A 16,184-nucleotide genomic window follows, 5' to 3' on the forward strand; every position below is an offset into this window, starting at 1 on the left:
TGTCTAGAGTTTGCTGTTAGGAGCTCATGTTTTATATAACTATAATACACAGTTATATGTGATGATACACACACACATTGATCAATGGAGGGTGACACTTCCTGCAGTTGGGGTTATTCTGAGAGGTGCTGGATGCTGTCTGGGTTGGTGCCACGGTCCAGGACAAATGTGTCTCATGAGTGCAGTGCCCAGGGTTTTGCAGCAGGTGGGAGCTGCTCATCTTTGGTGCTGCAGGGGTGGTCAGGGTGCCCTTTTGTCCTCTGCTGGAAGGAAAACCAGTGGCACCACATCCCACCTCCTGTAGGTTTCACCTGGCAGTGTTGGGCTCCTGGTACTCTCAGGGCCTGCAGTTCTCCAAGAAAAAAGGGAGTCTCTGGACTCTGATCTATCCTGGCTGTCGGCATTTCTTGTGCTGGGCTTGGAGAACTCTGACAAGAGGACAGCTCAGCTTCCAAAAGGCTGTGAGGGGAGATCTGGAGCAAGGGGATGTCTTTGTTCCTCTGGCACAGCACAGGAGGTGTGAAACCAGGGTAAGTGCAAGGGACAGGAGTGTGTGTGCCAGGAGCTCCCTGCAGTTTGTCTCCTCCAGGGATACGGCCAAGGACTGCAGAGGTCCTGCATGCAGGAACCCAGCTCCCCACACCTTCCTGCGCACAACCAAGGTTTTTTATTCTTTCATTTAACTCAGGCTAGGAAGGCACTCTGTAAAACCTGCATGTTTTGTGGGGTGCTGTAGCCTGGAGTAGGGAGTAGATGAGATCCTGTCATCGTTGGCTGAAGAACAGAAGTGGTGACCGGACCTATCTGGTGCTAGAGCTCTTTGGGCTTGCACTCAGTGTGCTGAGCTAAAAGCAACATCCCCCTTGGAGGGATTTTCAGCTTCTTGTCTTCCGTGTTGGGTTAGAGATGACTGGTTTCTCCTTGGTGCAAGTGCTGTTTCCCAGGAGAGCTGAGGATGGACAATCAGGACAGCCCTTCCCACCTACCCTGCTGGAAACCCCATGGCCTGGGGACCAGAGGTGCTGTGCTGCCCAGCTGCTCACCTGTAGCCCTGTGATGCTGAGAGCCAGCTGTTTGGGGATTAAAGGTTCTATTTAAACAAAACAATAATAATAACACTGCATGCAGGTTTGATTTATTATGTAGGGACTGTAGTATTCAAATGAGCTCATGATAAATGGAAGTACTGGCTCATTAAAAATTGCTTTGGAGTTCACCCTTAGGAAGGTTGATTTCATAGTGTAGTGGTGATTTGAGATGGTCCAAGTTCTTTGGGTGTTGTTCAGTTGTTTCGGAATTTTTTTTACCTTCCAAGGATTTCTCTGGGTTTAAAGTCACTTTCAGCTGTGATCTGTTAAAACAATTTCCAGCAAACTGTCACTGCCTGTCCTTGTCTGTTTATGACATATGAGAACCATTTCTATTTTGTTTTCTACTGTTTTAAATCCAGGCTTGGGTTTAATGTTTGGAATATCTGCTCTTGCCTTCTGCTGTTTCCACTGTGGAGCGTGGTGGGATGTCTGGAAGCTGTGAAGTACAAAGGCGAGCTGTGCTACAGCCCAGCTTAATTTAAAGTACCAGCAGTTAGAAAAACACAGTGCCTCGCTCCCACTTCTTCCCTGGCACGTGTAGCAATTGTATTCTGAATGGAAGCATGGATAAATCTGGATAAATCCCATCTCTTTTTCTGGTCCCACATGCCGGGCACTGTTCCTGTCCCAGCTGGCCAAGCCTCTGTCCCCCCAGGCATCAGAGCCATCCAGCAGCCAACAAACCCAAATATTAAACTTCCAGAAAAAGGCAAAACAGGAGAGGGCTGAGGCCATCCCGCCTGTACTCTGGAAGTGCATATGGATGGGCCTTTCCTGCCTCTCTGTCCCAAGGGTTTAACTCTTGGCTGCCCTGGATCTTACATTTGCAGCCATAGGGGTAGATGCACCTACAGAACAGAGCACAAGTAAGCAGAGGCTTTAATGAAACAAATCAGGAATTGAAATGAGAACCTCACCATGGCATGGCATTAAATCCTGGATTTGCATTAGACTGAGTGGAAAGTCAGGAACCTGCAGCCCCAGATTAAAAATAGCACCGAGCAGCACGAATGCCACTAATTGTGGGTTTACGGGAGAAAAGCAGAAACACGCTGAAAAGTTGGCTCACAACAGCACTTGCTGCATCCTAATCTCCTGGTTCCTTTCTTGCCTTGCTAATAAGAAGTAAGACTAATTTAATTTTCACAACATCCCAAATCTGTGGCTCTATGATTCAGAGACTTAATAAGATTCTCCCGCCGAGCCAAGGAAAGCTTAGTGGTTTTGAGCTTACTTTCTGCTGGGTTTCAGTTTCGGGACATTTGTGCAGTGGTTTGGGTATTTAAAAAAAAAAAAGAACTTGTATTCCATCAGGATTATTGGTGTGTCTAAGTTATTATATGTGTAAATCGGCTGTGCTGGGTAAAATCTTGAACAAAAAAGAGAAATTTTGGTAAAACAAAAACCTTTTATGAGTTGTTTTGATTTGCCACACTTTGTTGTTTTTTCTTTTCCTCTGGAGAGAAGAGAAACAAACCTATTTTGTTTCAGCGTTTTCCAAATAAAAGGCTTTGAGATTTTCCTCTTTGAAGCAACTTTTCATTTAGAATGATCTTCGGCGCTAACTTTTGTTAAAGGGCTGAAGAGTCAGAGTGGAACATTTGTTTCAGTCGACCCCAAATGAAATTTTTTTTCTTCTTTTTTGGAAACTTTTTTCAGGATTGCCAGCGAACCGAAAAATCAGTTATTCACCCAGCTTTATATCCCATATACTGATAGAAACTTCAGAGCACCGCCGTGACTGTTTATGTGGTGCAGCTGCCCCTGAGCCCTCCGTTTATATGTTGGTAAATTATTCTGCTTCTCAGGGTTGCGTGAGAGGGTAAACCATGAGTAAGCGCCTGGCTTTTCCCCCTTGGCTTAACAAGGAGGCAATGTTTTATAAAGTATGTTTTTTAACTCTTCTTTTTCATGGCAGGTATTACCTTTGCTGGCTAAGGTACAGTTGCAGGACCTGTTTTGTGCTAAAAGCAACACTTGGCTGTGTGAGGAGCAGGCACTGTGTTAGGAGCTGGGTTTAAAGCTGCGGAGTTGAGCTCGGCTTTGGGGATAGCTGTACTTCAAAAAGATGAGTGCAATAATGAAGAAAGAAAGTCCTTAATTTCAGGGTTAACCACAGTCAAAACCCACATTTAAAATGTGCTCTTCTTATGGTTACTCTGAGTGATAAATTATATATTCCATGAAGCTGTTGGGTTGTTTTAACTCTTTTCGTCAGGGCACATTTTCCCTGTGTGGAGAGTTATCTGCAGATGGCACAGGGCAGGCTGGAACAACAGAGCCAAATTTGCCTGTTTTACTGAAGCTGGTGGAGAAAAGTTTGGATCAATTGCTTTAGAACAGACACCATAACCAGAAGTGATTGGTCCTGGATTACAAGTCCTCTGGAGAGAAAGGAGTTGGGCCAACTGGGCTTGTTCCTGCTGTTTATCTTAAATTGCAATTTAATCTTAAACCTTGATGCCTCTCACTTGAAGCATTGGAGCAGTTAGAGCAGCACAAGAAAATGGCTGTGTGTGTGAATGTTCCTGAGGTTGCAGTTTTCCCTTTGTGCCACTGTCCCCCTGAGCCCTTCCCAGGCAGCTGGGTGTGTTTTGGCGCCCAGACACAGTGCCAGGAGCCGGTTCTGCCTGGGCAGGGGTGCTGGGCAGGCTGGACCAACCGTGCCTGCTCTGAGCCGGGTGAGCATCACCCAGCCTGGGATTGCCTGGAGAGGACTACTCTTTATTTTCAAATCACACCTTTTTTTATCCTCACATTTGGTGAGCACCGATCCTGCCTGAAGTCAAGGCACAAAATGAAGTTAGTTGGAGCCAATCAGATTTGCTGTCCCTCTGGAGCAGCCCATGGACTGTGGGAAGGTTGTTTTTTCTCCCATCCCTGCTGAGGACACTTCATTTTGGCAAGTCTTATGCCCCTAGAGCCCTTCTCCTTTCCCAGTCTTGTTCTCTTCACCCCCTGCACCTCTGCTCCCCATGGGGACCTGCCTGGAGGGAGCGGCTGAGCTGGCAGGAAGGTCGTGGCAGGAGCATGGGATGTGGGAGGAGAGGCAGGAATTGGAGCTTCTGGCAGGAGGGAGCAAGCTGGGACTTGCCACCTTTCCAAGCCCATCACCAGGGCCAAACTGAAGAGTTGTCCCTCCTGGCCAGCACGTTTCTCTTCCTTTTTCCCCCACTCCTTTGCCTGGGATGACACAGTCTTGTGTTGTCTTTGCTTTCGTGTGTGGGATTTCAAACTGGTTGAACCAATTCATGGTGGATGATTCACTGGGCACGTTTTGGCCCTCACTTTGTTCCTTCAGTGTCTGTCAGCAGCTTGCAGGTTTTAGAGCTGTGCTGTAGCTGCTGTTCTGCATCACTGCCATCCCCAGAGACCTCGCCACACACCGGGGATGTACAAACCATTATCATGCTCCTTCCTGCAAGTGATTCCAGCTGTCTTGGTGATTCCTGACCCATTAAGTCAAGGCTTTTCAATAGCCCAATTTCAGTGGCAGAGGTGATTAGATGATTTTATTATTTTTTTTCGTTGGACTGGACAAAGGAAATCATCCAGAATTCAGTTTATAGCAAGTAATACACCATGAGACTAGAGGGGCCACCCAGTGTTTGGGGAGTAACCTGTAGCACTGCAGGGGTGGAGGGGGTTGTTTTGAACTCTGCTTAGAACTCTCTATTTGAGGCTGTTGCCAAGTGTGTGTGGGGGGGGTGTCATCTAAATGGGGGTGGCGTTGCTGCCAGCATCGCCTCTGCCAGAGCTGTCACTGCCTCTGCAGAGCAAACTGCAGGCTCAGCTCTTCCCTGCCCTACTCCTTCCCTGAGTCCTTTTCCCTTCCAAGGAGGGAGCAGCCTGGCTCCCAGAGCAGCACAATCCAGTTCTGCCTCCCTGGCTGGGGCAGCTGTGAGTCACTGTGCTCACAAAGTTCGTCAGCGGGAGGAACTGGCCGAGGAACGTGACAGCAACGCCGTTGGAGCACGGCCAGCTCGGGTCTGTGCCCATGGTGTTCCCTGTGTCACACATCAGAGGGCTGGAGGCACAGCAGCTGCTGCGTGTGGAGACCACTCACATCCACAGGTAACCCCTGAAGGCTTTCCTGATCCTGGAGTTGAGCTGCTCCTCTCCTGACCCCCAAGCCCCTCCTTGGATGAAACACCACAGCTGGGATCAAGTCTCACTGTTGAAGCTGGATTATCTCTGGGCTGCACTCTGATTCTTGAGAATTGTTGCTGCTTCCAAGTGTACATATTTCCTCCTGGGGGATATGACCTGGGTCTAGACCCTGCTCTTACTTTCTTTTATCCAGTGAAAGCCAAAGTCTGGCAGCTCAGCTCAGCTCACCAGACCTTCCTCAAACCCTGGTGGAGACTAAAGCTGTGTCCCCACAGCCACCGTCACTGTAGGCTGGAGGGAGGTAAGATGGCCCACCAGTAGGTGCTCTGCTGCTGTAAGAATGGAGTCACATACAGGACAGATGTTCTCCTCACTGAGAATAAGTGCCCCTCAGCCCTGGACCTGGAGCATTAACTTGTCTGTCTTCCCTAGCTGGGGGCAGTCATCAGTGGCTGAGGTGACCCTCAGTCCAGTTCAGGGTGGCAGAAGCAGCTTCTGTACACTGTTGGCTGAAGGTGAGAGGTGTGGGAGCAGAGAGCTGGGCTTTAAACTGCCTGGAAATGGACTGTCCCCTGCATTCATGTCCTGAGCCAGCTGATGGGCCTTGCTTGAAAAGGCTGCTGCTAAACCAGTCAGGACTCAAAGACCCCCTCATTCACAGCCACTGGACTTTTCCAGTTCCCTCCCTGGATTTTTCCCCATGGGGTCTCCTACTTTTCCCACACACCTCTTAATTTAAGGTTATATTAGACAGGTCTGCTTCACCAAGTTTGCCCATCAAACAGAGCAGGCAGGGGATGAGATGCAGACCACTGTGTGACAGTCCTGAAGGAAACCTTTGGTTGAAGTAAGGTGCCACTTTGGCTGCAAAGATATTAACTCCTGTCAGGCAGGAAAAAGGTACATTTTTTCAACATCAGACCGAGGGGAAGGAGGTTTTGTCCTTCCATACCTCCTACCCCAGCAGACCCCCCAGCAGGCAGGAGTGGGCTGCCCAATTAGCCCTGCTGAAGGGTTGTGAGCAGGGCAGTAAATTCCCTTTGGAGCAACCCAAATCCCATCCCCATGAAAACTACAGGGCAGTGAGCAAGGAAAGCAAGACCAATGTTACAATACTTACCTGAGTATTGTGCTCTAGCAAACTGTGGCAGTTTTTTTTTCTTTTTCCTCCTCATCTCTAATAAATGCAGAGCTTGGCACAAGCACAAAATCCATGTCATTCCCACTCACACCAGGAAAGGAGCAAGTACTGTAGGCTGTGGGCCAAACTGTGTGAAGGAGAGAAAGCAAGGGGAGGAACAGGGTGAGGGTGAGGAAGCCCAGTGAATAGGGGGAAGAGGAGAGGAAACAGGAGAGGAAATAGTCCAGGGAGAGTAGCATGAGGTGGGGAAGGGAGGGCCAGAAGAATGGAAGGAAATCCTTGCAGAAAATGGGCTATTTGAAAGCTATTCCTTCTGTGCTTTCCCCTGGCAAATGATCTAGATCTGGACGTGTTTGGGGAGGAATCAGCTGGCTTTTGGAGACATGTTGGTTGGAAAAGCGAAAGGGAAGGAGTAGAAAGAAACCTCTCTGCCCCTGACCCCAGAGCACCTGGAGTACCTGGAGCATGACTCCCAGAGGATGAGGTGTGGAAGTCAGCAGGTGTGCCCAGCCCACTGTCACACACAGAGCCTCTGTGGCCACAGCAGGTCTTATGGCTCCTTCCCCCTCTGGCCACCTTGTTCTTTGGAGGAGAAGGAAGGCTGGGAGGAAAAACCCATGATCTTGCTGGCCTGCTGCCAGTTGCTAAGGCAGTTTCTTCAAAAGGGAGAGGAGCTGTGGAAGGAGGGAGCTGCGTGGAGAGGCAGCAGATGATGCACACAGGGAGCAGGCACAGAGAAGAGCCTGCACCCACCAGTGACAGTGGCAAAAGGGGCCATGGACTGAGCAGTAGCAGAGGGGAAGGAGCCCAGAGGAAAGGGGTGAAGTGGAAAGGGGTAGCAGGGGCCAGGGAGCAGCAGCTACTTGTGCAGCTTAGCCATGGAGCCAGCATCCCCAGGGACCTGTCTCAGCTGATGGGTTAGCTGTGGTTCAGAGCAGCCCTAAGAAGCACTGCCTGTGGCTGGAGGGGGTTTTATTCCCCACTGACTTTTCCCTGCTGTGGTTTCTCTGGTGAGTACAAGGTGTGTGTGGTCCAGGGAAGCTGACTGTGCTGTGTGGGCAGGACTGGGAACAAGGCTCACTCCTATTGCCAATGGTGGGAGGAACGTGTCCCATATGGGCATGCAGGTTAGAGGTAGGGAGCATCATCCCTCCTGGATGAGGGCACCAGGAGCATGGTGCCTTTTGCAGGGTGCCTTTTGCTGTCCCCTCCTTGCCTCAGTGCTGTGTTTGAGTGTCTTTCTGCCCACATGGCATATGCTTGAACAAGGTCTCTGAAAGCAGATGACTGGCTGGCCCAAACTCCCTGATGTTCTGTTTTTTTGGCCAAGAGGGTTGCTCAGTGTGACTCTTGTCAGCTATGGCATTGCTGCACTGACTTGTGGTGATGCTGAGCAGCAGCAGAGCTGAATGCAGACCTAGGCCATCACTGCTGGTAATGAGCTGCTGCTCAGCACTGCAGTGCCCCCTCTGCCTGGAAACCCACGGCTGGGGCACAGTGGCACATGCACCTGAGGGAGGCAGTGACTGTCCTTCACTCCTGAGGGTACCCCAAACTCCTGTCACCTCAAGAAACAAGGTAAGTCCCTCAGTCCAGGAGTGTGGTGTTGCTGTGAGATGCCTCATCCACTCTGGGTCAGTGCCTGTGCCAAACTCCAGCCAAACTCCAATCTGCTGCCTCCTGCCCCTGCGTGGGCAGGCTCAGAGCAAGGGCTGGTTGCACACAAATGCCTGGCTGCTGCCCTCGGGCTGGGGCAGACACTATGGGGAGATGCAGCTCCCCACACAGGTACCCCATCTTACAAGCCCAGGGCAATGGTTTGCCCTCACTGAGGTGGAAAACTGAAGGGTTGGAGTGGGTGGGAAACTGCTTGCTTAAGGCAGGGTGGTGGTAAGGAGAGCTTTGTGCAGAGTCTTGGTGTTCTGGGCTGGAGGCATCTCTTATTGACAAGTCACAAGTGAGGAAATAAGCTCTTAAAAGGTAGATGGCAAGAAAACTGGAGCAGCTTTGGGAGTGGAGCAGCGGCAATGCCACGGGTCCTGCCTCGGCGACTGGACATATCCGTGTGCGCGCTGCCGGTCCGTCGGGGCGGTGTAGCCCGGGAGGAAGCTGAGCCACTGGAGATACAAAAGCCGTCACGCCGGAGCCCTGGGTGATTTTCACCCCTCTGAGCCCCAGCCCTTGCTGAGCAGGCAGAAATTCAACCCCTGTCCCGGCCCTAATTCTCCCACTTCTCCTTTCTTTGCGCTTCTCGCGCCCTGTGTCCCCGCACCATTTGTCCCCGGAGCGGCAGCTGGTGCGGAGCCCGCGGGTAACACGAGCCGGGGCGCTCGGCCGCGGGGCTACGTGCGGCATGTCGGGCACCGGGAGGACTCGCCGCTTCTCCGCCGGGGTTTTGGTTCTCGCTGCGAATCCAAAATGGAGCAGCCGTGCTCCTGTGGGTGTAGGAGGCCGGGCGAGGCGCGCGCTAGCGGGGCGGGAGGGGTGACTCATGTGCTGCGCTCCGCAGCCCGACCGGCGCTCCCCGGCTGCTGCTCGGCCAACAAAAGGCTTGAGCAAAAGGCAGGGGCGAGATCGCCCTCCTGGCTGGCCCTGAAAGCAAACACCAGGCACCTGGAGGAGCCGGGGGGGAAGAGGGCACTGATAAATGAAGCAGTGGATTAAGGTATCAGATGTTTCCTGCTGGGATTTAATGCCCTAAAGGACAGCGCATTATGTGTATTAAAACTGGGCAGGCTCCGCTCTGGGCCAGCCCAACAGCTCCCTGGGCAGCCGCTCACACGCCACAGCGGAGCTGGGCATCCCTCGGCACAGAGCCCAGGAACAGCCACCGTGGACACCTCTCTGTGCTGGGCACAAAAGCCTCACGCCAGGAGCAAGCCTCGCACGAGGTGGTATTTCTCTTGTTCTGTCACTTAAGAAGGGGGGGCGGGGGGGGGAAGGAAGGGGGGGGGGGCGGGGGAGACCGGGCTGTCCCTCCCTCCTCACCTCCCGCAGGTGAGACCTCCCTCCTCCTACAGCCCTCACAGGGTCTGCCTTCCCCTGACTGTCCTCTTTGGTGGAGGGAAAGGACAAAGCCAGAATTTATTTTAATTGTTTATTGTATAATATAAAACTACAAAAGTAAGACTGCTCATTTCCATGTACATTTGTCCAATTGTTTTTTTGATTACAGCCCATACCTACATGTGAATACAGTAATCTGGTTTCAGATGTCTGTAATATTGCATAGAAAAGGCACAGCTCTAAGGTCTGTGGGAGGGGAAGGGGAAATACAGCCTGTTTTCTTTTTTCTTTTTTTTTCCCTTTTTAAAAATTTTTTTGACAATAACAAGCCCTGTTCAAACAACCATGCACTGAACATGTCACACTATTTACACCTTTTCCAGAATCTTGGCCTTTACAGGCACTAGTATGGAATATGCTCAGAACTAGATAGGAGTTGAGGTTGGGGTTTTGTCTGCAATTTGTGTTTTTAAAGAGGTTCCAGAACTTGCATTAGGCTTATTTTCAGAAAAAGAAAAAGTGCTTAAAAAAGAACTAATTTATTTTAAAATGTTCAGTCTCATTAATTAATAGAATATCAAAAGCAACTTGCACAGAAGCAGGATATTGAAACCTGATGGCAAGGGGGTGAAAGAATAAAACCAAACCAAAAGAAACCCTGTAACAAGAACAAAAACTTCACAACATGCCAGAGTGAATTAAACCATTTGTCAGACAGGACCCATTGCTATTTACTCAATGTAATGGTAATAAAGTGTTAACTTTGGATTCAAAATATCAGTTTTAAATAAACCAGATTCTTACCACGCAGCGTTGAGGGAAAACCAAATTACCTTTCACTAGGTCCAAATTTCTCCTGACAGTGATTGCTCCAGAGGGTGGTGGCTTTCCTGCTGTGCTGTTCCAGCTGGCTGTGAGGAAGGTGCCAGATCCATGCACTTATACACGGCACTGCTCGAAGCTGCTCTCCCGGAGGGACGTTCCTCTTCCTTTGCCTGCAGGGCTGTGGGGTCCTGCTGGACTCCAGAGGGATCTGTGGTGCCTGAGGACTGGCTGGCTGGATGCACAGAGCACCGTGGGTGGGTTGGATTTGGGCAGGCAAACCCTCTGCCTGGCCCTGCCTCCTGGCAAGGAGGTGGTGTCAGCTCTGGCACGACTTCTGGGGCTGGAAGTACCATCCTGCTGCCTTCTCCAGTTGTCCAGCCCCAGGGGCTTCCACTGGGCCTCCCGTGGGCATTAAAAAAAAAAAAAAAACAAGAAAAAAATCACCTTTTTCAAACCTTTCCTAGGCCAGCATGATGGAGGTGATTGCATTTGTTCCTGCCTCATGGCAGATTCCAGCAGCGTGCCAAGGGAGGCCCCTCTCAAGGAGCTGATGGGGGTAGGAGCCTGATTAGGACTAATTTGAACATAAAACTGTCCCTCCTCCATACCTTTTTTGCATATTTCAAACAACCAGACCCATATTAGAAAAAGAGTGTAGGGAAGAAATAATCCTGTGATCCATGCATATCCTGACTGGAACTCAGTTCATTCTTTCTGAATCTGGCTCCCATACCCTTTTTCATACAGATTTACATTCCTACAAGAGGATACATTCCTACCATACATTCTGTACATGTTACAATCCAGATGTTGTTAGCTTCACAATAAAATAAATATATTTACAGAAGAAAAAAAAGAATAAATAATTTATGAAAAAAAATCACTTCAAATCCAAAGCTCTTTTATTCTGCTCCCATCTTGTCACTTCATTGCACGTTAATTTCTATCTCCATCCCTGGTGTAGGTCTCAGAGAAATTCCATGCATGGCTGCTGTCAGGACTGTGGCAAAGGCCAAGACAGAGACAGTCAGTGACTGTGCAGGGAAACAGCCACAGCTAAGCCCTCCCCACCCTGGCCTGCACCAGCCTTCCCAACCTTTTGCTGAGTCCCTTAAAACTCAAGCATGTTTCAGTTCTATGGGATTCCTGTAAGGATTCTGCCACAGGACATGTGCCTCAGCACCAAGGAGCCACAGACATCGTCCAAGTTGTGAAGTGGATTTAGAGCTCTGAGGATACAAAAACTTAACTCCCTGCACTTCACAGCACAGGTCTCAATAACAGCATGGATGGGAGCTTTTGCCTGGCATGTGGTATTTGTCTAAATATGTAAGTAACCACCCCAAAACATGGGGCAGCTCCAGCACACTGTGCATCAGTTTTGAACCATGGCAAGGCAAGTGCCTACCAAGTTACTGTGTGAAACTGGTGGTTGTGCAGAAGACACACACCCCTGGCTAAGGTGTTCCCAGGTGCCAGAGGGGCAGAATCAGGCAGGGCTGTTGGTTCTCCTGTAAGGGCTGAGGGATGTGGCTCAGTGAGGGTCACTGTTCCTTTCCCATCCCTCCCTTCCCATGGTCCCTAAAGCTACACTTGGTCAATGGTTTTCTGTTTGAAGCAGTAACTTTCTTTCTTTTTAGGCTGTGTAAGGAAATGACTGCAAATCCATAGGCTTCACCGACTTCAGCTTGGGAAAAAGAAGAAAGCAACCCCACCCACTCAGCCAGTGCCCCCCAGCCTCGCCCAGCCCCACATCTCACCCTGGTAGATGAATTGGGAGCCAAAGCACATTTCACAGCTGTACACGATGCATTTCATTTCCATTACGAGTTCCTTCATTGCAACAACGTATTTGCTTTTATCCTGTGTCTGTGTGCATATCTATGTTACATCTATCTATATACTAATAAATATATATGGCCTGTTTTAAAGTGCCAATTTATAAAGAGCCGCCTTCTTAAAAGGCAGGCAAGACCCAATTTCTTCCATGACAAGAAGGGAGCAGAACTGACTGAATATTGCCAAATGACGTAAAACATAATTTAAAATTTCTTAAATAAATATAAAAGTTATTCCTAAAGAAGCCATAGGCATGTCAACAATATAGGTTGTAACCGGCACTCAACAACTAAAGTACCATTGGAAAACTAAAATGCCATAGCAACTTCAGCAATAGGCATGATACATTGCAAACATTTTTTTCTTTTTAAATTAAATGTACACCACAATGAACTTAAAAAAGAGGAAAAAAAAGCTATTGGTGCAGTAAGGAGAAGACTTCTCAGGTGTTACGGGGAAAGGGACCATGCATAGAAAGCTGTGTCTGTATATTCGTTGTAAAACGGGTCTATAAAGTGTAAAGCAGGTAACACAGTTGATACAAGAACCCAACTCTATACGAGATGCCAAGTGATGTCACACGACTGGCTCCAGTTTCAACAGCAATGGATATTAAAGCAAGTCCATCCAGTGCAGGTACGAGATGAGCTTCACTGCAGTAATACTGAAGTTGCCTCTTTCAGCACTTAGCACAGTGAGGTGGGACAGGGGAGGAGAAATGCTCCAAAGAAAGGGCGAGTGGGCGCTCTCGGCCTCACCCTTCCACCCGTGCCCGGCAGTCAGGAAGATTCCCAGGAGAGGTTGGCTCTCAGTGGGCGATGGGCACGTTGCTCTGTGCCAGAACCGTTTCCAGGAGCTTCGGGTGAGGAAGTGCCGATGTGCCACCGCACTGAGGCTCCACGTCAGGCGGGATGGATGCCCTGGCACAGGGAGCTGCAGCCATGGCAGCGCTCAGGGACCTCTCTGGGGGAAGTTCCACAACTGTTTCCTGCCAACTGCTTCACATACGTGTTGGAAAAGGACATGGCTCTAAGTTTCAGGAATCACAGTAGTGCGCAGTGGGTACAGCAGGGAGCAAACACTTGTGAAACTCAGACAGAAGCAGCTCCCAGCCCTTTCTTAAAGCACTTTTTTTGTTTGCATTCAGGGAAACCGACTGCAGGCTTATTTGATCCAATTTTCTCTTTGCACCATACACATATAAAACATTACAACTCTGTATAAAAGTACAAGTGGTTCTTGTACATCTGAATTATGCAGGAACTATGTGAGCAAATCCTATCAAAATAGCTATTTTTTGTGTGTATAAACAGCATTTGTTTTTAGAAAAAACAATATCATAAACTGCAGAATCTGTACAAAAATATAAAATAAATTTGGGCAGCAGTTTCTAAACAGCCATGTAAATGCAACACTTAAAGAGGAGCAGGTTAATGCCTCCAAAAGGCTGAATTGCTAAAGTCAACCTATACAGGGCTAAAATGGTATTGAGATTATCTAAATAATAAAATTTTTTACCTCTTGCAATAAAACTTATAGAAAAAATAGACAAGTATGCACATGCAATTTACAGCTTTCCCCAACATAAATCCTTGTGCTTAGCTTTTACCTTTTTTTTTCCTTTTTTCTTTTTTTTTTTGTAATAACATAACATTGTCTACAATACATATTCTTTCCTATACCAGGATATTCGGTCTTCCTTGAGGAACCACTTTAAAAAAAATACATTAGAAGTGGTCATACATGGATGAAGGCACTCCAACTCTGCTCGAAGCAAAAACTAGTGTGATCCTTTTCTTTTCAAAAAAGGCAAGCAAGGATGCATGCACAGTGCTGTGAATTGGGGTGGGAGGGACTATGGAAATACTACCAAGTGTATATACGGGTACTTAAAATTAAAAAAAAAAAGTTGCTATATTTCTAATATTTTAAGACCCAACAAGCACCTCCATGATGTGATCCAGTTCTGTGAGATCCATTTTGAAAGGCTGATTTGGAGTTACTGGCTGACTGCTGTACGGAGCAAGAGTTTTTAGGAGCTCATCTGCTGAGACAGGAGCCATTTTTGAGGCAGCCCCCGTGGCAGACGTGCAGGGGTCAAAATCATACATGGACGTATCAATGTCAGCGAACAGAATGTCATCCAGGGTCAAGTCTGTGAGGAAACCTGTGGAAGCTGTTATCTCAAAGTTGCCAGGTAGGGAGTCCATGAGTTTGGATTCAGCCGTTCTGCTCTCCGGGAGGCCCTCAGGCTTGTGGATGTTGGACTCGCCGGGATGGGCTTTAGAGTCATCGGCTGCTGTTTCGGCTGCTACTGCCTCTGCGGAGGTAGGTGCTGGACAAAGCTCCTCGATTTCGTCCAAGGCTGAGGAGAAGCTGTCCTTTACTGCTTGGAGAGCGGGAGGTGGTGGTTTTGTTGGACCATCGTGCTGGACAGTCGGGGAAGTGCAAAAAGTGTCGTCCTCGAGCAAAGAGGCTGGGGTGAGGCAGGACTCCAGGGGCATAGTGCTTACGAAGTCGGTGGGGAGCAGGGGCGGGGAGGCGAGGTGGCTGAACGCCGGCTGCGCCTCGCGGAAGTTGTCACTGAGAGGGTCGGCAGGCTGGGAAGCGGTCACAAACATGGGCCTCAAGCTGCCTTCTTGTTTGAGTTCTTCCTGGATTCGCCTCAACATGTTGTTAATTAAAACTGTCTTTTGCAAGCTTGGCTCGGTTAATGGCCTGTGGTTATAAAGTTTCATAAGGGAAATGTTGAAGATAGTCTGACGCTGTAAGGTGTAAGACACCTTAGAGGGACCGTCAGTAGGAGACACCACTTTGCCTTCCAACCCATCTTCATGCTCGTCAAACTTCCGCTTTCCTCCTTTCCCCAACATATATCTGAAAGGAAAGAGAGGGCACCGATAAAGACAGCAAAGCAAGAGCAAAACTGGCCACATAAATAACTCAGTCTTGGCCCACAGCAGCGTGATGAGGAAGCAGAAGCCGCCTTAACACAGTGCTCTGATCCATCCTGCTCAAGTGTGGCTATGCTGGTAAACTCCAAGCAGGAATTCAAACAGCATCTATAACACTCAAGGTATTGCATGCTTGGCAGCAAATTTCCCTCTTGCATACATAGTGGTCCCCAAATAACTGTACAGAGGTGCACAAGCTTCAGATACTGCACCGAATGTTTCTTTACATTTCCTGGCTGATGCAGCGTTATGCCTGGGAATACAAATGTAAAGCACCAAGGTTCTTACAATGAATTTCCTTTTTTATTCAAAAGTATGTTCAGGGGGAAAGAGAAGTGAGGCTCAAGCCTTGTATATTGAGAGAAACCTTCCCAGTGAGGTTGGGAGATCCAGCCCTTTGGTACACCAGGATATACGCATATGGGTTTATTTAACTGATCGCCTAAGGACTAAACTACCAGAGCAGGAAATTCAGTTATTACACTCAGAATTAGATAAATTACAGATGAAGAAGAAGATCTGTCAAGTCTTTTAGTCTAATCCCCAAGATCACGCTCTGTGCTACACTCTGCTGTTGGTCAGATGGCAGATTTTGAAGGAAACAAAGGGGATTTTACGAAACTTGCCCCGCATTATAAATAATTTCTGAGCTAAGATTAAGTAGGGCAGTTCGATCCCCAGTGTTATCTCTTCCAGGATATTTCACAGCGCCTGGAAATGCTTCTCTACACAGCACAGTTCCAACCTCTTTTTGTCACCATTATTTTTGTGACATGAAGATCCCCAAAAACGCAGAGGAATGAAGGAATCACTGTGCTGTGACAGTAGCACGACCTCACGTTATGCTCTCTCATTTTCCCAGGTAGACTGGTGAGATTCTGGAGCCCTAACCCACTCACTCTTTTAATACAATCATTCCTGCATCCCTCCCTCTGTTTAACAGAAATGTAATAAAATGGCATGAAGATTTCTGCCTTGATTAAATAAATAATTTTTTTAAATATGGAAGAGGCTTTTCAGCCACAGTTACCCAGAAGGAAGTGGCAACAGCTATACATATTCTACCCCAGATCTGACTCCCCTCATGTGATGCAGTTATTGTCTAGAAGGCAAAATTCACCTTCCTTATTTGAGTACCATTCCCAATTCCCCCAGTGGGATTGGTGCCTGTGAAATGACTGCACCAGGCAGGTCTAATACCAGTTTGATGCTCATACA

At 48.5% G+C, this 16,184-nt stretch overlaps 1 protein-coding gene across 6 annotated transcripts in view; it reads right to left on the minus strand.

Moving 5' to 3' along the window:
* Positions 1–9,409: 9,409 nt before the first annotated feature.
* SERTAD2 (SERTA domain containing 2) overlaps positions 9,410–16,184 on the minus strand; it is an 82,114-nt gene continuing 75,339 nt past the window's right edge. For all 6 annotated transcript variants that reach the window (XM_071582074.1, XM_071582070.1, XM_071582071.1 and 3 more), the window contains one exon: positions 9,410–14,889. In XM_071582074.1, the coding sequence (XP_071438175.1) occupies positions 13,941–14,885 (945 nt within the window). In that variant the 5' untranslated portion in view covers positions 14,886–14,889 and the 3' untranslated portion in view covers positions 9,410–13,940. The remainder of the gene's footprint in view (positions 14,890–16,184) is intronic.

Source organism: Pithys albifrons, chromosome 2, assembly GCF_047495875.1.
Source record: "Pithys albifrons albifrons isolate INPA30051 chromosome 2, PitAlb_v1, whole genome shotgun sequence".
NCBI lineage: Eukaryota > Metazoa > Chordata > Aves > Passeriformes > Thamnophilidae > Pithys > Pithys albifrons.